This window comes from Lissotriton vulgaris, chromosome 1_1 (genome assembly GCF_964263255.1).
Source record: "Lissotriton vulgaris chromosome 1_1, aLisVul1.2, whole genome shotgun sequence".
Taxonomy (NCBI): domain Eukaryota; kingdom Metazoa; phylum Chordata; class Amphibia; order Caudata; family Salamandridae; genus Lissotriton; species Lissotriton vulgaris.
Window position 1 is genome coordinate 444,048,181 of NC_141685.1, and position 21,302 is coordinate 444,069,482.

General features: G+C 44.9%; 1 protein-coding gene across 6 annotated transcripts in view; it reads left to right on the forward strand.

Moving 5' to 3' along the window:
- Window positions 1-21,302, forward strand: part of PATJ (PATJ crumbs cell polarity complex component) — a 1,366,227-nt gene that overhangs the window by 59,052 nt on the left and 1,285,873 nt on the right. For all 6 annotated transcript variants that reach the window (XM_086953328.1, XM_086953320.1, XM_086953345.1 and 3 more), the window contains exon 5: window positions 12,837-12,976. In XM_086953328.1, coding sequence (XP_086809454.1) covers window positions 12,837-12,976 — 140 coding nt within the window. The remainder of the gene's footprint in view (window positions 1-12,836; window positions 12,977-21,302) is intronic.

Below are 21,302 nucleotides of genomic sequence, written 5' to 3' on the forward strand. Positions count from 1 at the left end.
AAAAGCCTAAGCTAGCAAATATTAAATCATACCAATGTTCCTAACAGGTTATAGTTCCCGCTATGAGAAAACTGAAATCAACATGCCCCTGCCATACTTAATTCATAGCTCATCTGTCTTTTCATGTTTCTTGGCCTGCAAGTGTGTGTTTGATTAAGTGACAGGAGTTTACTCTGGGCTAATCAATAAGGATTCCCCTTTTGGGTGAGCTAGCATTGTTTTTTTTTTTTTTGTCAAGCTTGTTTTTATTTATTTTCATAGATATATTGTCACAACTTAGTCAAGTGTTGCCCGCTTCATGTGGTACACGCATCCATTTCCAGATAGTTTCCACAAGTCTCAGTGGGCATTCCTGTATTCCACAATGTGGCAACTGTGATCTATACATCCGTATGTCTTCTCATTTCACTCCCAAAAAGAAAAAAATAAATCAAAACATCAAACAAAGCCCTAACCATTTGGTGCGCAGGATTGGCAGCTGCATGTATAAGGGTAATGTAGTACATGATGGGGACCTGGGCTAGGCGGGGTCATGTGGTATAAGGACTACCAGCTTCACAAGGCCTAGGGTGTGTCTATGGGAAGGGTCTTAATATTGGAAGAGATGGAGCGTCCTTGTGCGAAAGGGGCCTGCAGAGAGAGGCAGCCCCCTGAAGAGGTAGGCCATCAGCAGTCTCCAAATGTATTCGAAACTCCTATAGTTATCTAGAAAAATTCTTGGCATTATCTCCATTGTGAGTGCCTGCCATAATCTAGTGGGCCATTGAAGTAATGAGGGGACCTCTTTCTTTTTCCAGGCCTGCGCTATCCAGGCCTGCACTATTGCCATTTTCGCCACCTCAAGACAGAGCCATAGTATAGATCGATCTCCATTTGTTTGGTAATTAAGAGAGCCATCCCTGATTCCCAATAATGTGAACCCTATTGTGTTTGGTAGGGGATGACCCAGAAGGTCTTTATTCTGGGCCAGTATTTCCTCCCAGAACGGACGGATCCCTGGACAGTCCCTCCAAATGTGTCTGAAATCTCCCTGCAGTCCACAGCCCTGCCAGCATAAATCTGAAGTTTCTGGAAATATCATCTGCAACTTGGTAGGGTAGAAGTACCTGTCCTATGCTATCTTGTAATGCGCTTCCCTAATCCCCATTGAGTGGTGGAACCGTGATATGTTTTTCCAGAGCACCCCCCCCCCCCCCTCCACTGCTTGTTTGTGATTGGGGTTTCTATGCTATTCTCCCAGAAGGCTTTGTAGCGTGAGTGCGTGCGGGTGGTAAAAGTTAGCAGAACCGAGTACAAGAAGAAAATGCATTCCTTAGACCCTTCCTCCTTTCGGACATATTGTTCTATGGGCCGAAAACTTCTAGGGGCGGCCTCCCATATTTCCGGTTGAAGGGCCCAATGTCTGAGTTGAGTATAATGGTAGTGTTCCGTTACCGGCAGGCGAAAGTCTCATTGACTGTTCTGAGATCCCAATTATGAAGGAGGTCAGAGATTGTGAGACATCCTCCCTGTCGCCATGCACCGAAAGGGCCTGTCTGTAGAGCCCGGAGGGAAAACTGGATTGAAATGTATCAGGGTGTAGGGAGAGGGAAAGGTCGTCCAGCCCGATTGTGTAGGGATTCCATCCCATACCCATAGCATGGTTCTAGTGGGTGTACTGAGGTATACTTTGCGTGGTCTATCCCCCTTAGGCTTCCAGAGCAAGTCCCATGTGTATCTGCCTGCTATTGCCCGGTCCATGTGGAGCTGAATGTTTATCCGACTCCTGTGCGTACCATTCTATGAGAACCCTCAGTTGGGAGGTTTGGTAGTAGGGGTTGAAATCTGGGAGTGACAGCCCCCCTCTGTTTTTCGATTCAGAAAAGGGGGTGGTGATGGACAGAGTATCTGAATTAAACAGAACACTCATACCCAGTCAACAGATCAGGGCTTGATCCATCACCGTTTTTTAGCTCACTGCACCATCCCAGCTCAGAACCTGGCTACATGCAAATTAGTCCGTCCCTGGCCCAGTGCATCATGGGAACAGGGCAGACCAAACTACCGATCCAATTCTTATACTGTAAAGGAAACAAGCTTCCGGGGACCGGTTTCTGGCATTACAGCCGTCTTCGACCCGGCTTGCTTGAATCCTGATGGTGTAATGAGCAAGGGACTCACATCTGAGTATACCCTTCCACGCTTATGGTGGACAAAACGATTCAGAAAAGTGGGTGGTGATGGACAGAGTATCTGAATTAAACAGAACACTCATACCCAGTCAACAGATCAGGGCTTGATCCATCACCGTTTTTTAACTCACAGTGAGCTAAAAAACGGTGATGGATCAAGCCCTGATCTGTTGACTGGGTATGAGTGTTCTGTTTCATTCAGATACTCTGTCCATCACCACCCCCTTTTCTGAATCGTTTTTTCCACCATAAGCGTGGAAGGGTATGCTCAGACATGAGTCCCTTGCTCACTGCACCATCAGGATTCAAGCAAGCTGGGCCGAAGACGGCTGTAATGCCAGAAACCGGTCCCCGGAAGCTAGTTTCCTTTCCAGTGAAAGAATTGGCTTGGTAGTTTGGTCTGCCCTGTTCCCATGATGCACTGGGCCAGGGACAGACTAATTTGCATGTATCCAGGTTCTGAGCTGGGATGGTGCAGTGAGCTAAAAAACGGTGATGGATCAAGCCTTGATCTTTGGACTGGGTATGAGTGTTCTGCTTAATTCAGATACTCTGTCCATCACCACCCCCTTTTCTGAACCCCTCTGTTTTTCAGCAGTTGAAGTTGCCTGTAAGGGAGTCAGGGTCATTTCCCTTGCGAAATAAAGTTTGTGACTATGGATCCGAGCGCTGGGAAGAAGGCTCTGTCCAGCACAACTGGGAGACCTTGAAAGAGGTACAGCAATCTGTGCAACACATTCATTTTAATTACTTATATGTGTCCCAGCCAGGAGATATACATTGGTGCCCACCTGGGGTGGTCATCCTTAATGCAGTGGAGAAGGGGGAGGAAATTAGCCCTAAAGCCATCTGTGGTCCGGGATCTTGGCTCCTATGTAGTGTATGTCTTTTTTGGCTTCACAAAAGGTCATAGCTGCCACCATGTGCTCCATTTCCTCAGGCTTCACTGTTAGGTTAAGGAGCGAGGACTTATTTTGGTTAATGCGAAAAACGGATTCTCGCTCAAAAGCCTGTAATTCCGACTGCACTGCGACTAGGGAAGTCTTGGGAGCTGTCAGTGTCTTTAAGACATCGTCAGCGAACAGCAACAGTTTGTGATCATCCGTTTCAAAGCGGATGCCCCATATCTGAGGATTCTCACAAATTTTTACTTCAAAAGTCACAATGCTAAGAGCAAATAATAAGGGCAAGAGGGGGTACTCTTGGCGTGTCCCCCTCTCCAGGGGGACCATCTCCGAACACATGCCGTTGATCAGGACCCGAGCACAAGGTTGCACGTAGTTAGCTTTAAGCATAGTGGTGAATTTCTAGCTAATTCCAAAGCAATGCAACATAGAGATTATAAATTGCCAGTCCACTCAGTCAAATGCCTTTTCTGCATCTAATGCGAGTAGGACCGAGGGGCCCGACTTCTTGACCGCTATGTCAATCTCTGCAGAGATTATCATGAGTTCGCCTACCGGGTATGAAACGATTGGTACGGGTGGATCAATTCCGGCAAGATGGTTTTCATCCTAGTGGCTAATATTTTCGTACATAGTTTTGTGTCTAGGTTAAGTAACACTATTGGCCTATAAGAGCCGCATTTTTGTGGGTCTTTACCTTGTTTATGGATTACTGAAATTAATGCCTCGCTCATGGAAGGGGTGACTGGCCCAGAATCTCCCATGGCGTAAAAAAGGTTGACTAAATGTGGGATAAGTTCTGATCCCTAGGTTTTGTATAAATGATCCATTAGGCTGCCCAGCCCTGGGGACTTGTGAAGCTTCAGCGCTGTGATAGCCCTTCATCAATTGGTTGTTGTAACAGCTCATTTTGGATTGCTGAAACTTGTGGAAGGGAAACTCCTTCCAAGATTGCTCTCTAGTCTGTCACATTGCAAGGGCTCGCCATATATGGCATTTTGTAAAAGACCCCAAAGGCTTGCGCCTTCTCCGTGTCCTCCGCGACCAATCTCCCTGAATCCAGTTTTATAGGTCCAATGTACTCTTTCTCCCTCTTTTTTTGCGTAGCTGCCCAGCCAGGTTGGTTCCCACTTTATTGCCATGTTCGTATGAGGTGTGCTTGAGTTTTAAGAGTGTGAACTCTGCTCTATTGGCGTAGCTAGCTGAGACATTGCCTCAAAGAGCTGTGACCTTCCTCTGCAAAGGGAGTGTCGGCTGTGCCTTTTGCTCCTGTTCTGCCTGGAGGATTTCAATCTCCAGGGCAAGTATGTCTTTAGTTCGTTCTTTGTTGAGGGCGGACATCATTGCGATGCATTTACCCCATATTGTGGCCTTAAAAAGAGTCCCAATTATTGTTATGATTTGTGTGTCGTGGATCATTTGTGTGTTAAGGTTCATCTCTCAATATACTATCTCGTATCAATGAATGGGGGAAAAACTAGTATCTGCTGTTCGGGTGTCCCTGTTCCCATCTAAGGGTCAGTGAGACTGACGCGTGATCAGAGATGAAAATCAAGTGGGTCGGAGCAGCCTGTATAGCGGGTGCTAGGGCCTGGCTAAGAAATACATAGTCAATTCTAGAATAAGCGCATTGGGAGTTCGAGAAGAAGGTGTAGCCGTTGGGGTGGAGCGCCTGCCATGCGTCAAAGAGCCCTAGCGCACCAATTTCTTTTTTTCAATGCTTTTGTGAAGGAACCTGTGGTCGCTCTGTGGATGGATGAGCTGTCCAGTCCCGCCACCCAGGTGAGATTGAAATCTCCAATCAAGAAGACCTTTCCCTCAGCAAACCCTCCCAGCGTCGATCATATGGAGGAGAGAAATGGACCCTGGTTAGTGTTGGGAGCATATATTGACGCAAAGGTGCACCAACGCCCCTGGAGTTTCCCTTTAACCATAATGAACCGCCCCTCTTTGTCTGTCTTATTTCCCTCTGGCTTGAACCCCTGGGAAGAGTGAAATAGAAGTGCCATGGCATTGTGCTTGCTGGGGAACCAAGACGCGTATATGGCTGGATATGCTCTGTGCCGGAGGGTGTGTTCTTACGTCCTTTTCAAGTGAGTCTCCTGAAGCGCCAACACATCATATCTGGCATCTAGGAGACATTTCCATAACTTTTGGCGCTTTGCTGGAGATTTGAGCCCTTAATGTTCCATTGAGTGTAGCGATTACCATCAAGTGTTACTTAGATGCGTCTGATGGACCAGACGCCTTTGTGGACCAGCGTTACACTCAGGGAGGTGGGTCGTCTACAGGGTTTCTCTAAGTGGAAACTAATAGACATTACACAATTAGGTGATGTGAGGCGGTGACAGGCACTGATTACGTTTCCAGAACTACAGGAGGACTTTCAATTGGCTCCCAAGGAGTACTATCAATATTTGCAAATGCAACACACGTTGAGCAGGCACCTTACAGACAGGGACCAGGTTCCCGAATACAGCCCATTAGAAGACCGGTTGTTACTGAACCCTATTCCTGAGAAGGCACTGTCCTATACATATAAAAAAAGAATAAATAACTCGCCAGACTTACTAATAAAATTGCGAGAGGCATGGGAATCCGAGGTGGGATAGAGGATGATGACTGGGCAGAGGCAGTGCAGAGTCCTAGAGAGGTGGCAATACAGGCACGATTTATGTTGATCCAGCTGAGGATACTGCACCGGTCATATTAACCCAGCACACTAATGTTTAAGATAGGGCGCATTTCCACAGAGGCATGTCAGAGGGGCTGCACTCAGAGGGGAACGTTTTTTAAATATCCTATGGGACTGTCCGATTGTACAAGCTTACTGGAAGAAGGTGATTCGGGTAATGTCGGAAGTGCTAGAACAAGAAGTAACCCCTGGATGCGAGGTGGCATATATTGTGTGTCTCGGGGGAACACAACTGGCCCAAATATTCAAAAATATGTTTACAAGTGGCAGCAATGCTCACCAAACGCAATGTAGTGGGGTCATGGGGGGCCACTCAATCGCCTAAAGTATCTCAATGGAAAAAGGTCATGGACTGGTGTTGTGCGGCTAAAAAGACAATTTATGAAAGGAGGGGATGCCCCAAGAAATGGGAGAAAATTTGGCAGCTGTGGGTAGACTATCTGGGGTACGGGGAGTACTGAATAGTTAATGTGGGGGCTGGGATGGAACCGAAGCTACAGGTGGGCTCAGTCGGTATCATGACCCCTATAACATGTTTATGAGTCGCAGATTGTGTAAATCATCAGAGAAACATGTGCTTCAAAATATGCATATGTAACAGTTTTGAAATGCTGACACTGGTTTAATAACAAGAAGTTTAAAAAAGTGTTTTCTAGATGGGTTCTTGTTCTCTCAATTGTCTGCCCATAGCCGTTGGCCTGTTTCCCCACCTCTCTATATGCCTCCCTCGATGTCTCCTTTGTGCGGTTCACTGCCCCCTACGGCCCCCAACTTCCTGAGCATAAATCCCATCCGAGCACCAAAAACCCATAAAACACTAATCCCGGCCAATATTCCCAAAAACAAACGTCAGAAATTCCCCTGAAAAACCTGTTAGCTCTTGAAAAACTTCATATGGTACTTCTAGGTCAATGCCCGGTGTATATATATATTCACCGGTTTAAGAAAAGACGGTCTAACTACAACCTGAACTGTCCATCGTTCTTACTATTCTTCGGTGGAACCTGCAGTGTAGGAGATATGCTTTCCCCACTTCAAAAATCCTGTGGATGGTCAGGGTCTCTCCTTGGCAAGCAGTGGTAGCATGTAGATGTCCCTGGCCTTTGGTTTGCCTGTTCTGTGGCGTGGTCCCCAAACATTGGTCTCAGGTCATCAGGGGTCCAGCGCAATCGAGTTGGCTCTTCCAATTCTCTTTATTTGTGGCGTTGTTGATTTCTCGCTTGCGGTATCCATTGCTCTTTCTCCACCATGCTCCATCGTGGGTTCCGATTGCTTCGTTCATCTTCCTCCACCGGTTGCGGTCTGGGGATTTCCTGCCCATCGCCTGTGCTGCTTCACTGAGTTCAGAGACATGGTGGCTTGTTCTTGGAGGGTGAATGCCAAGCCAAAAGGATATGTCCGTCTATATTTGACATTGTCTCTTCGAAGTGTATCTGTGATGGGTCTGAGCTATTCTCGGGAGCAATGACCAGATACAGGTTACATGTAAATCCTTGAAAAGTGACCTCCCCCTGCTTTGCGTGCCGCCTGCAATATTGCCTCCTTGACTTTAAAGGAGTGGAGTTTGGCCACAACATCCTTCGGTCGCCCTTTGGTGTTCTGTCCCACAGGCCCCACTCTGTGGACTCTGTCTATCTTGACGTTGTTCCTGTTGGACCTAGTAATTCCTCGAAGAGACTTAAGACAAATGCTTCTAGGTCGGACCCCTTAGTTCCCTCTTCCAGGTCACTCAGCCTTATGTTCTCTCTCTGAGATCTATTTTCTAGGTCCTTGCATTTTAGGAGGGAGTTCTGAAGTTGAGCCTTGACGGTGGCCATCGATTCCTCTGTCTTTTTTGCGTGGTGTTCAGTTTCCGGCATTACCGGTTCTAGATCCAGTGCACGGGTGCCCACAGATTCTATGTCCTGTTGAGAGTGAGGTGTGTTTAACTTGTATGTCGGCGTGGAGTGCTTCTAAGGATATCTGGAAATCGATTTTAGGTTCTGCCCTTAACTCTTTTTTGAAGTCTTGCAGAGAACTCAGGAGCGTTCTGCTTCTCCCGGAGGTCTCTAGTTTCGGGGCTGGGTCTGAACTTAGGTGGCAAAGTGAGATAAAGAACGATGATGGATTAAACCCAGATCTGTGACAGGGGGGACGAGTGTCTGAAAAGTTTCAGCGCTACGTCCATCATCTCCTTGTGTTTGCTTTATACATTGGATTTAAGCTAGCTTGGCTGATGAGGGGTGTTACCCGAAACCGGTCCAAGGATGCTTGTTTCCGGTCCATGGAATACCTGGCTTGGCAGTTCGGGCTGGACTGGTCCCATGAAGAACAGGGTCAAGGCTGATTTGCATATGGGTGGGTCTGAACTTGGGAGGCGGAGTGAGCTAAAGAAAGATGATTGGTTAAACCCAAATGTGTGACTGGGGGTGCATGTCTGAATAGTTTCAGCGCTCCGTCCATTATCTCCTTGTGTTTGCTTTATAGTTGGACCAGACATCCTTGGCGTGGTTTCCCCCCAACCTTTTGCCTGCAGTGCCCCTGTTTATGCTGTCCGCGTTTTTGGTGGCCTTAGGACTCGGCGCACTTTACCACTGCTAAAGTGCTTGTGTTCTCTCCCTGAAACATGGTAACATTGGCTTCTACCCAATTGGCATAGGTAATTTACTTGTTACCTAGTTAAGTGGTCCCACATTACCCAGGGCCTGTAAATGAAATGCTACTTATTGGGCCACCCGCTTAAGTAGCCTTTTTAGTCATGCCTCAGGTCTGGCATTGCAGCCTGTGCGTGCAGCTTTTATCTGCCATTTCGGCCTGGTAAAATGAACTTTTTGCCGGATGTAAACCCTCTATTTTAATACATATGTCACCCCTAGGGTAGGCCCTAAACAGCCCTTAGGAACGGATGCACTGTATTAAAAAGTTGGACATATACTTTTTACTTTTACTTGTTCTGTTGGAGATCAATTCTTAAATGTGTTTTTCACTACTGCAGCGCCTGTCTCTCCCATAGGATAACATTGAGTTAACTTATTACATTTAATAAGTGATAACTTTCCTTTGAAAGCAGGTAGTAATATTGAGATTGGTCTTTAAAGCACTGTAATTTAAATCCCTCTTTAAATGTAAAGTTAGAATTTAAGTCACAATTCAGAAAATTCCACTTTTAGAAAGTTGGCATTTTCTTGTCCCAACCCTTTGGTGTCTGCAGCCTGTATCCTGGGTCACATGACTAGGTGTAGCTAGCAATTGGTCTTCGTGTATTGTTCCCAAACAGTGATGCAAAGGGGGAATAGGTGTTGATCGGTTGGACAATCACTAACTTGAAGGGAGGGTGTTAGAGCTGTCACCCACTAACTTCACAAAGACTGCCTCAGCACACGCACCAGGGGTGGATTCTTCATAAGGGCTCTGGGACTGCGCCCCTCTGAAATGATTTCCTTCCCATTCCTGTACAAATAAAAAATAGATCAATTAATTTAGTGATATGATCGTATCTCTAAACAAATCGATGTATTTAAGTCTGGGCTGTGTGTCCCAGGCTGCCTGTCCCTCCCACTCTGAATCAGGAGACGGAAGCCAGGTAGTAAAACAACTTTCTGAACTGTGATGCACGATGCAGGGCTTACTGTTCTAAAGCCCTTCATAATGAATCATTGCCATTGTAGCCTTTGGCAGTATTCTCTACAGTCCAGTGACGCTGTCAGCATACAGTTTGTGGCACTAGAGTCTCCCTCCCTGCATGAGAGCAGCAGTTCGTCATTCACCGGCATAGATCCCACCCTTTCCCATTCATCACACATAGGAGTGGATGCATGCACATGTGTTTTTGTGCCTTGTCGGGAATGATAAGTGTTAGGATGCTAGTCTTCTATAATGTATATTGTTCTGAGACCCCTCGCCACGCTAACCTCCCCCACTGAGACACCCAAGGCCCTGGCTGCACGTCAATGGCCCTGTTAGTATAGGAGCTGCAGCATGTGTTCCCCGGTGAAATGGCAGCAAACGACGAGCAGGACAGGCTTCTTGTTCAATTGTAAAGTTGATACAAATGTACGAGTCGAGGGCAAAGCAGAGATATGTGCTTACAATAGACAGTTACCTGCTGTATGACTTTAAAATTGGCTTGATCTTCATGCCCTTAACAACATTAATGCCAAAATCATAGACTGATTTATGAACAATGAGTGTTAAAAACGTTAAGACAATGCATGTCAGCGATTTAGTTCCTCTCTTATTTTAAGTTTTGCTTAATCTTGCCATCCTCAAGGGTTAGCTATTTAATCATGATGTGTTTCTTTCTGTATTTTTTTCGGTGCATACTTTGAGCTGTGCAGGGGTTTGAGAGAGGCTTTGATTGAGAGTTCTAGCACCAACGCTGAAGTCAAAGCAAAGTGCCTGTCAGTGGGTTGGCCTCTCTACAGACCACACAGAACTATGGTCTTGTATCCCACTTGTAATTGCAATTTTGTGAAAATGTGGGTGGAGGGGGTGCACAGATGGAAAAATATTTACAGGGCAAAAGTAAATATATTGCTTAAATGTGAATGAGTGCAGTGTATGTTTGGATGTGGTAAAGTGAGAGAGAAGTGCATTCGGGAAAGAGTGAAAAGAGGGCGCTGAAGAGGAAAGCGAGGTGGTTGAAGATTTGCAGAGCTTTTTTTATATATTTTTTTCTTCTAGAGGATGATCCAGCCTCGACACCACGTTTGTCTATTAAGCATGTTCGCATCGCTCACTCCATAAAAAGTCATACCAAACTTTTATGCCTCAACAGTTTCAAATGTCACCAGCTGCCACTGACACTTACAAAGGGTTTCACACTTGTCGCACTATACAAGCTTGGGCCAGGATAGGGAGGCAGGAAATAACTGATACCTCTGTAGGGGAAGAGCTCTAGAAGCTTCTTTCACTTCAAAGTGGGCACCAGGTATAAGTAGTGGTTACTCTGATCCAAATCATGAGTACACATCTGGACCTTTGGAAGACTTAGAAGGACTACTGTGCTGCCCTGCTGCAAGAGGACTGCTTCTCTGCTGCCTTACTACTGTGCTGCCCTAGGACTGGACCTGCATTTTGAACCCAGGACCACATGAGTAACTGCAAAGGCTAGTTGGCTGGCCTCCTGACCAGAGACTCGGGATAGAATAGGCTTCAACCACCTTGAACTCTGCACCTGAACTCTTCCTGGTGTGAGCCCTGCCCCCAAATCTTGCCCCTAGTCCTCGACCTTTGGAAGTAGGCCTGAAGGTGATCTGCCAGCCCAGCTGTGGCCTTTTAGAACCTGTAGAATGTGACACATCGCCTGTCAGCTCCTCAAAACTGCTGCTGCACGACACTGCCTCGGCGCAGAACCTTGCATCACAGCCCCGCAGCTCCTTGGAAAGGCCAGTGTGAGCGGCATCGTCTATGTTCTGCCATCAGGACTAAAGCTTCTTTGTTCAGCAGGCATAACTTGGTCCCTCTATCCAGCTCGCCCTCCATCGCTGTATGTCTGAACTTGTGTACTTTATCCCGGTCTGGTGCGACCAGTTAACCCCAGTTGGCCCTTCATGCTTTTAAACATTATTTTTACCTTCGAAATTGCACATCTCCGGTTCTACTGATTGGATTTTTGTGGTTTTGGTGTCAAATAATGTATTATATTTACTCTATTTTTCTAAATTAGTGCAGGATTTTTTGTGGTTTTTTTTCACTGTATTGCTCTTTGTGTTCTGCATAAATACTTTACACATTACCTCGAAGTTAGTTAAGCCTGACTGTTTTTGTGCCAAGCTGCCAGAGGGTGAGCTCAGGTTAATTTGGGGTTGCTGGTGTTTCACCCTGGCAGGAATTGCGGTTGCTGCTTGAGCAGGGTTTCACCACCCCTCAACCAGTCACCCAGTTTCCTACATTATGAATACTGCCATTATATTTTCAGATGTAATTCCTACTCAAGTGAAAAATCATATTCGTGCTGGAATCGGGATTAATAGTCATGTGGAAAAGTCCAGGCTGCTAATATGTCCTCCAAACACATTTCTTCAGTAGGAAACTGGCAGTGTAAATCTTGGGAAAAGTGTGAAGAACGTAGAACTGATATGTGGACATGTGTTAACAAATATCAATTCCCATGGTAAATCCCTATTCCGTAGGCAAAAGTCTATTACGGTGCGGCAATACCTCGCAGGGCAATAACCAAGCCCTGCAGTATTGTTAATTCTGAATGCGGCATTACCACATCAATTTACCTGCGCTATATGTTATAAGGGCTTTAGTAATATGGAAAATATTGGTTTGAATGATTTAGAACGTCTATTGAAAACAGTCCTAGTTCTCATATGTCGATGTCTCATTTTGCATTAAAGCTATGGGAAATTATTTGTGTAATTTATTTTTGCGTAATTACATGAAAAAATTAACGCCAATGGAAATCTGGCATATAGCAATATATTGTAGTGCGCAATACGTCACACAAGGACGAATATCATGCTAGAAAGAACACAAAACCCAAGTGCTCCGTACAACAGCTACTTATGCTCTGTTTGTTCATGTTATTCCTGTGCTTCTGCGATAGAATTTTTACTCCATGGATTTGACATTGTGTGTCATGGCGTAATGGGAAAAGTTGGGGAAGTTCTCATAATGCGACACACTGGAAATTATGTGAAAAAACGGCGGCATAAGAAAGGTTTTGCTGGGCTCTATTTTGCATTTGTATTGCTGGAACTCTTGTTTATGAGATATGTTTTTATCTGTGCTTTAATTTCAGAAAGTGCAGCTATATTTTGCTAAACAAAAGCTTTCACTGTTTTCATCCAGACATGGAACTCCTAACTTATTTAGTTTGAGAATGAAGTGTGAAAATCGCTCTTGGATTCCCTGGGGTTGCAGTGCTCTGGGCTGGCTGTGTGTGCTGGACTCTGCTACACTGAAAGTAATGAAGTGAGATTCGCCACAGAATTAATTTTAGTTTCAAAGTGCTGAGTTTGTTCCATCAAACAGGAAATAAATCTTGGCCCCTGTTGATGTATTTTAATAATACTGAGTATGCTGGCCGAATCCTAACAAACTAACCGAATCAATATTACGCTTTTTTTTCATTAGGGGAGGCAGATTGAACACATCGAGATAAAAAAGCCTTCTGTCGGCGGCCTCGGGTTTAGCGTGGTTGCCATGAGGAATCCGAATTTCGGAGAAGGTGGCATCTTTATCAAAGAGGTGCAAACAGGAAGCATTGCAGACAGGTGAAACCTATGTTATATTTCTTGACAAAAAGTTCTATTCAGGGTGCTTCCCTTAAGCAGTAGAAAGGGGTTCTGTATATTATTAAGGAATATATACAAGCATTGCTTACACATGTTCATCATTTTTGTGTCTTCTAACAAAGCATTAACTTTTCGTAGGTCTGTATTTTTGCACACTGTCTGATACTTTATTCTATATTTAGCCTGTAAAGCATTTGAGAACACTCGTCGATTACCTCAATTCACCAAAATGCCTGTGGTAGCCGAAGTGATGTCACAACCAGACGATTGTGATATCACCTCAGTTACCCACTGACACCACAGGAAGTGACATGATATCATACAGTTGTCTCCCAGGAAAATAATGCCACATGAATCTCGACTCTGATGACATTACAGGAAGTAGGCTGCTAAGAAACAAAAAAACAAGCATTGGCATAGCCAATAGGTCTCGCCTTTGGGACCTTATAAGTGTTTAGTCATGCTCAAGTTGATGTTGTTGCACCAAGGATATTGTGCTGCATAAATAAATACTTATAAGGTCCCAAAAGCGAGACCTATTGACTATGCCAATGCTTGTTTTAACAGTTTGGTATGTGTCTGTAGCTTGTCCTCTGTGCTTAGCGTCTTATTCACATGAGAGCAAAGGGGAAACACATTTTTGCTCCAACAACTTCAGTGCTTTCTGTAAGAGTTCACAACAATGTGGCACTCAATGGCACTGAGGGGCAGATTTTTCCTGGCAAAACTGTTAACTACCAATTGAAAAAGTTGCCTCTTTTTTCTGAGAAAAATGACAGCAAAATCTTCCCTTGCGGATATTTTGCAAAGACACTAAGATGCTGCCAGCATATGGTAGTGGATGGTACAACGGTGCAGCAGTCCACACATGGTATTTAATTTCCAGTCCCTGGACAAGCTTTCTACACCTTAGAAATAAGCCACTTTAACCATGTTAACAGGGGGGGCACAGTAGGGTGACCTGAATTTTAAAGCCAAAAACCGGGACATTTCACTAAAAAAAGAAGGACTACAATTTTACTTCAAGCAATGAGAGCGCTCCTCAGCAGAGAATTACAGAACCGGCAGTAAGAACATACATAAATTTTAATTTTTAAACCCAGTAGCTTGCCTGTTAATTAAATTGCTTTCTTGAAACAACTGCTAACTTTTCCTGCTTTGTAAAACATAAAAAACACCTCCCAGTGTTTTCAGTCGCTCCTCTTTAAAAACCGGGACATGAACTAAATTTCTTGAAATTTGCTGGGACAGCTGGTTAAAAATGGGGACCGTCCTGGCAAAACGGGGACGCCTGGTCACCCTAGGGCACAGGCGCTTTACTATTGGTAAGCAGGGGTAGAGTGCACAGAGTACTAAAGCCAGCAAAATCAGATAAGGCAAAAATCTAAGCTACACCACACAAAAGATGATAATTTCCTGCGATCATAATGATAGACTCCCAACCCCTCACATAATGTACGGCTCTCAAGATGTTTAATAGTTAGGGTACATACATACATACAGTTAGTCCTGGTGGGACCGCCAAGAAGAAAGGTAAAACAATTGGGGAAACTGGCTTTAGAGTTGTTTAGCCACCATTAGAAACTTGTCCGTAGAGATAGACAAGAAGACAGGCAAGACCTACAAGCCTGAGAAGGAATTTCCTCAACTAGGCACTGAGGCAGTATCTGCAGCTACTAAATTAGTCATTGAATTAAGATACAAATCCCTAGTAAAAAACTACATTCGTAAACAGAGAATTAAACACAAGCATATGCATTAAAGTGCTCGGGACTTGATAAAAACTATATTTGGATCAGAACTTCTTTTGGGTTGGCAAAAATCGTACGATTGCCGTACATAACATACAAACATTATTTCTCAACCAACATGGGCGCTTTTTAAGACGTCCTCGTGGTTACGTCATCAATCTGCGACAGCCGGAAGCGTGTATGTTCTAAACATTCACCAGCATGTGACCGACAGAACGAAGTTTCTTGGAGGGATATTCTGCAATAACATGTGGTATCCCTTGGCTTGGAAGTCGTTGGGAGGAGGTAAGGGCTGTGCACGCTTATACGAGAGGGAGAGGGGTGTTAAGGTCTGCTGTCTGTTTGCGTACCTTGGGACTGCCTTTGTAAATGCTCCAGTTGGGGCACGAGGGGTACCAAGAAGCAAGGCAAAGTTACAGCTTCTACCTCTGGTGATCTTTAAATGAAGTCCATGACAACACAGAGGTAGAATTTACAGTGGAAAAAAAGGGTGGAAAGGCAAATGGGCATGGGTCCTCCACTCTTTAATGGAAGACCGTGTGATAATGTTTCATGAATATAGGGAACAATTCACAAAACCATAGGATGAAGACAGAAATCTGTTTGGTTGGATTTTTCCTACATTTAGAGCAGATTTACGATTTCTTGGGGATTGTTAGACCTGCCTGCTGGCCATGGGCAAGCAGGGACTACAGGGCCTCACCCGTGGGGGTTGGGGTAATTTACCTCTGATGTCCTAGGGTTCATCCTACTATGGCTCTTGTCAGTACCCCTTTCAGAGTGCCATGGGCGCTCAGGGGATTACTGGGCCCAACCGTGGGGGTTGGGGTAATTTACCTCTGATGTCCTAGGGTTCATCCTACTATGGCTCTTGTCAGTACCCCTTTCAGAGTGCCATGGGCGCTCAGGGGATTACTGGGCCCAACCGTGGGGGTTGTGGCCTTTTACTTCTGAAGTTCCTGGGCCTTACCTGCTATGGACACTGTGCAACTGGGCCAAGTACTACTGCTGCACTTGACATGCAGGGTATGCATGGTGAATTTAAAATGAGCTGATTGGCTCATTTACTTTTTCTTACATTGGTGCTCAGGGGCATATCTCAGTCCCCTCAGAGGTTAAAGCTTTAGTGTTTCTTTGGCGGTTCCCTGCCCCTCCTTGCTCTAGTAATCGTGGTTATTCCTCATTCACTATTGGTAACATCCAGGTTATGTCCCACTAGTTATCAGAGTCTCAAGAGTCCACTTCGACTCTCATTTAAAGTCAATAGTGTTCCAGTGCTACAGAGCTAATTTAGCAGCAAGTTCCCCCAGGGCCCAAAATCCGCTTTACCCGCACTGGCAGTTTAAAGCGTCTGGAGGTCCTGAGTGCACCCTGTCCGTGGGCCCTCGCAGTGGCTGCAGCCAAGTCCAGGTGAGTCAATTGAAGTAAATTGCCCCCTATTCGCCATAGATGTACCATTTGTTAGTTTATCACAACATGAACTCAAATCATGTGTGCCAATAAATCTTTTTCGAAAGATCAATGTTATTTCATTATATGCTATTCTGTGTAGCACTCACAAGGAAATTCTTTCATTTAAAGGCAGAAAAACAAATTAAACTCATATACATCCAAAGTCATGATGACAGGTCACATATTATACACATAAACCCTCAATTTTCCAATCCTTGGAAGTCAGCCAATTGTGGCCCAGGCAGCTGCACTCAACAGGTGCAGAGTCTCTCACTTGTGGTCACGCTCCTGAAACGACCAGAGGCTTTCGGCAGCTTCTCCTGCAAGGTAAGTGTCCTGTTCATCTCCCTGTGGGAGGTCACTAGGACGATCCTCTCTTGGGATCTCTTGCCTGAGTTATGGTACGCCGCTGCTCGGGTGGTGTCCTCACTTCTCCAGGGGGGGTGGGGGAGTTTGAGGCAGAACAGGTCACAGTTCCGAGTTCTACCAGTGACCTCTTCTGGCATACGGGTCACCATAAAACATGATGCACGGGTTTCTGTCCGTTCGGCACAGTGAAGTCCTGCATGGCGGCCCCTCCTGGCATACTTGGTTTACTGCACAAGGCTACGCCCTTACCTTACAGTAGTTTTTAGGTTTTGCGCCTAGCGTTGCAATGCACAGCACTGCACGCGCAGCTCGAGACATTTAGTAGGTAAAAATGGGGTTTCAGAAGCTGACCTAGGAATGGCACACGCACGAGCGCGTGCTTTTCCATTTGTGGCACGCTATTGGGCTTTGCGTGCGTGTTTTTTACCAAGAGAGCAGGCAATAGGCCAAAGGCGCGCGCATTGCTCCGCCCATGGCCTATTGGTGTCTATTACCTGTACCGGCCGTCATGTGTTTTTTTTTATCCAATTATCGTGCCCAGACACAGGCGCGATAATTGAAACCACATGGCTCGCAGTGGCGCGCGCGCGCACCACTCGCGGGCTGTTCTTTTTTTTTTTTTTTCTTTTTTTTTTTTTGGGATCCATTTCTCAGGGAAGCAACTAAATGAAAGAAACCGTGTTTTGTTCGGCCTCACTTTCACACCTCCCAGGATAGCTATGTTTATAAAACAAAGTCTACCTATTTTTATGTGGTTGGCAGACGGTAAAATCGTTAAGCTTCACAGCAGACACCATTCGTAGCTTATACATTGTCACCTATGGAGGTTGCTTTGGTCAGCGTCTGGCTTCCTTCCAGAATCACCTGTAGCAGATACCCAGACTGTGTCCGATTCTTCGGAAGGCAGATCTGCTCTTTAAGTAAAGTCAACAGCAAGGGTTTTTCAAAATCTGTAGGATGACAACAGCAACCGCAACAGGCACCACATTTCAGTGTTTTCAAGACCTGTTCTAAGTGAATGGGAGTAACCTTGATGACAGCAATGGGACTAGTGCTGATGACAATTAAAATAGCGCTGATTATACCAATGGGACTAGTGCTCCTGACAACAGTGAGTATAGCACTGATGATAACAATGGGACTAGTGCCGATGCCAACAATGAGAATAGAGCTGATGATACCAATGGGACTAGTGCCCTTGCCAACAATAAGAATATCGCTGATTATGCCAACGGGACTAGTGCCGATGCCAATGATGAGAATAGCGCTGATGATACCAATGGGATTAGTGCTCCTGACAACAATGAGAATAGCACTGATGATAACGATGGAACTAGTGCTGATTCCAACAATGAGAATCACACTAATAATAACAACGAGACTAGTGCCCATGCCACCAATGAGAATAGCACTGATAACCATGGGACTAGTGCCCATGACAACAATGAGAATAGCACTGATGATAACAATGGGACTTGTGCCAATGCCAACAATGAGAATAGCACTGATAACCATAGGACTAGTGCCCATGACAACAATGAGAATAGCACTGATGATAACAATGGGACTAGTGCCCATGCCAACAATGAGAATAGCACTGATAACCATGGGACTAGTGCCCATGACAACAATGAAAATAGCGCTAATGATACCAATAGGACTAGTGCCTATGCCAACAATGAGAATAGCGCTGATGATACCAATGGAACTAGTGCCGATGCCAACAAAGAGAATAGCACTGATAGCAATGGGACTTGTGCCCATGACAACAATGAGAATAGCACTGATGATAACAATGGGACTAGTGCCGATGCCAACAATGAGAATAGCACTGATAACCATGGGACTAGTGCCCATGACAACAATCAGAATAGCGCTGATGAGACCAATGGGACTAGTGCCGATGCCAGCAATGAGAATAGCACTGATGGTAACAGTGGGAATAGTGCCGATGCCAGCATTGAGACTAGCGCTGATGATAACAATGGGACTAGTGCCGATGCCAGCAATGAGAATACCACTGATGATAACAATGGGACTAGTGCTGATGCCAACAATGAGAATAGCACTGATAACCATGGGACTAGTGCCCATGACAACAATGAGAATAGCACTCATGATAACAATGAGACTAGTGCTGATGCGAACAATGAGAATAGCACTGATAACCATGGGACTAGTGCCCATGACAGCAATGAGAATAGCACTGATGATACCAATGGGACTAGTGCCGATGCCAACAATGACAATAGCAATGATGTTAACAATGGGAATAGTGCCAATGCCGACAATGAAAATAGCGCTGATGATAACAATGGGACTAGTGCCGATGCCAACAATGAGAATAGCACTGATAACCATGGGACTGGTGCCCATGACAACAATGAGAATAGCGCTCATGATACCAATTGGACTAGTGCCGATGCCAACAATGAGATTAGCGCTGATGATAACAATGGGACTAGTGCTCATGCCAACAATGAGAATAGCACTGATAACCAAGGGACTAGTGCCCAAGACAACAATCAGAATAGTGCTGATGATACCAATGGGACGAGTGCCGATGCCAACAATGAGAATTACGCTGATAATACTAATGGGACTAGTGCCCATGACAACAATGAGAATAGTGCTGATGATACCAATGGGACTAGTGCCGATGCCAACAATGAGAATAGCACCGATGATTCCAATGGGACTAGTGCTGATGCCAACAATGAGAATAGCATTGATGATAACAATGAGACTAGTGCTGATGACAATGAGACTAATAGCCCTGATGATAACGTGACTAGTGGTGATGATAACAATGAAAATAGCTCTGATGATAACAATGGGACTAGTGCCCATGCCAACAATGAGAATAGCGCTGATGATACCAATGGGATATGAGAATAACAATGATAATACCAATGGGACTAGTGCCCATGCCAACAATGAGAATAGCGCTGATGATACCAATGGGATTAGTGCAAATGCCAACAATGAGAATAGCACTGATGATAACAATGGAACTAGTGCTGATGCCAACAAAGAGAATAGCGCTGATAACAATGGGACTAGTGCTGATGCCAACAATGAGAGTAGCACTGATGATAACAATGGGACTAGTGCTGATGCCAACAATAAGAATAGCACTGATGATAACAATGGGACTATTGCCAATGCCAACAATGAGAATAGCACTGATAACCATGGGACTAGTGCCCATGACAACAATCAGAATAGCACTGATGATACCAATGGGACTAGTGCCGATGCCAACAATGAGAATAGCACTGATATCCATGGGACTAGTGCCCATGACAACAAAGAGAATAACACTGATGATACCAATGGGACTAGTGCCGATGCCAGCAATGAGAATAGCACTGATGGTAACAATGGGAATAGTGCAATGAGAATAGCACTGATAACCATGGGATTCGTGCCCATGACAACAAAGAGAATAACACTGATGATACCAATGGGACTAGTGCCCATCACAACAATGAGAATAGCACTGATGATAATGGGATTAGTGGTGATGATAACAATGAAAATAGCTCTGATGATAACAATGGAATAGTGCTGATGCCAACAAAGAGAATAGGACCGATAACAATGGGACTATTGCTCATGACAGCAATGAGAATAGCACTGATAACCATGGGACTAGTGCCCATGACAACAATGAGAATAGCGCTGATGATACCAATGGGACTAGTGCCCATGACAACAATGAGAATAGCCCTGATGATAACAACGGGACTAGTGGTGATGATAACAATGAAAATAGCTCTGATGATAACAATGGGACTAGTGCTTTAGACAACAATAAGAATAGCACTGATGATAACAATGACTATAGCTCTGATGATAACAGTGGGACTAGTGCTAACGAGAACAGTGAGAATAGCGCTGATGACGACAATGAGACCAGTGCTGATGACAACACTAATGACAACAACGAAAATAGCGCTGATGATAACAATGAGACTAGTGCTGATGACAACAAGACTAGTGCCGATGACAACAATAAGAATAGCGCTGATTATAACAGGACTAGTGCAGATGGCAAAACTGCATGATTAAGAGACTGTTACTCAGGTTCCGCACTGCTCATTCATAGGAGACACTGTCCTGGACTCACATGGCTCTCATCAGTGTGCACACTGGTCTTTAACCATATTCCTCCAACAGATTCTAGCACATTATTACAGGTTAATATGTTCCTTGTGAGGCCTCCTGACGCCCGCCATTAGGATTTAAGTTCTGCCACTATGTTGATTATAATTCCAGTGCTGGAGCATTGTGCTTTTGGTAACACGGAGCCATCTTGTGCTTTACCTGTACTTGTTTGTTTTTGTGAGTAATATAAAAAGAGCCAGTATGCGCTGTAGAAAGAGCTTTTCAGTAACAACAAGCATTTGCAATGCAATAGGTCTCGCATTTACACAAGTTTGACCTATTGGCCTTGTAAACGACAATGGCTTTTATTTATGTTTCAAAAACCAAAACATAAATAAAAGGTAATGTCAGTTACAATAAAAATAGCTCAAACTCTCGCAAATACAAGACCTATTGCATTGCAAATGCTTGTTTTCATGGTAGCCTGTAGGAAGGTAGGATCCTTCTACATTGTTACCCCCACTTTTTGCCTGGTGCTAAGCTGTATTTTGACTAGTCTGACTGGGATCCTGCTAATCGGGACCCCAGTTTATCTGTTTTCTCCCTAAATTGGTTTGTCCAGT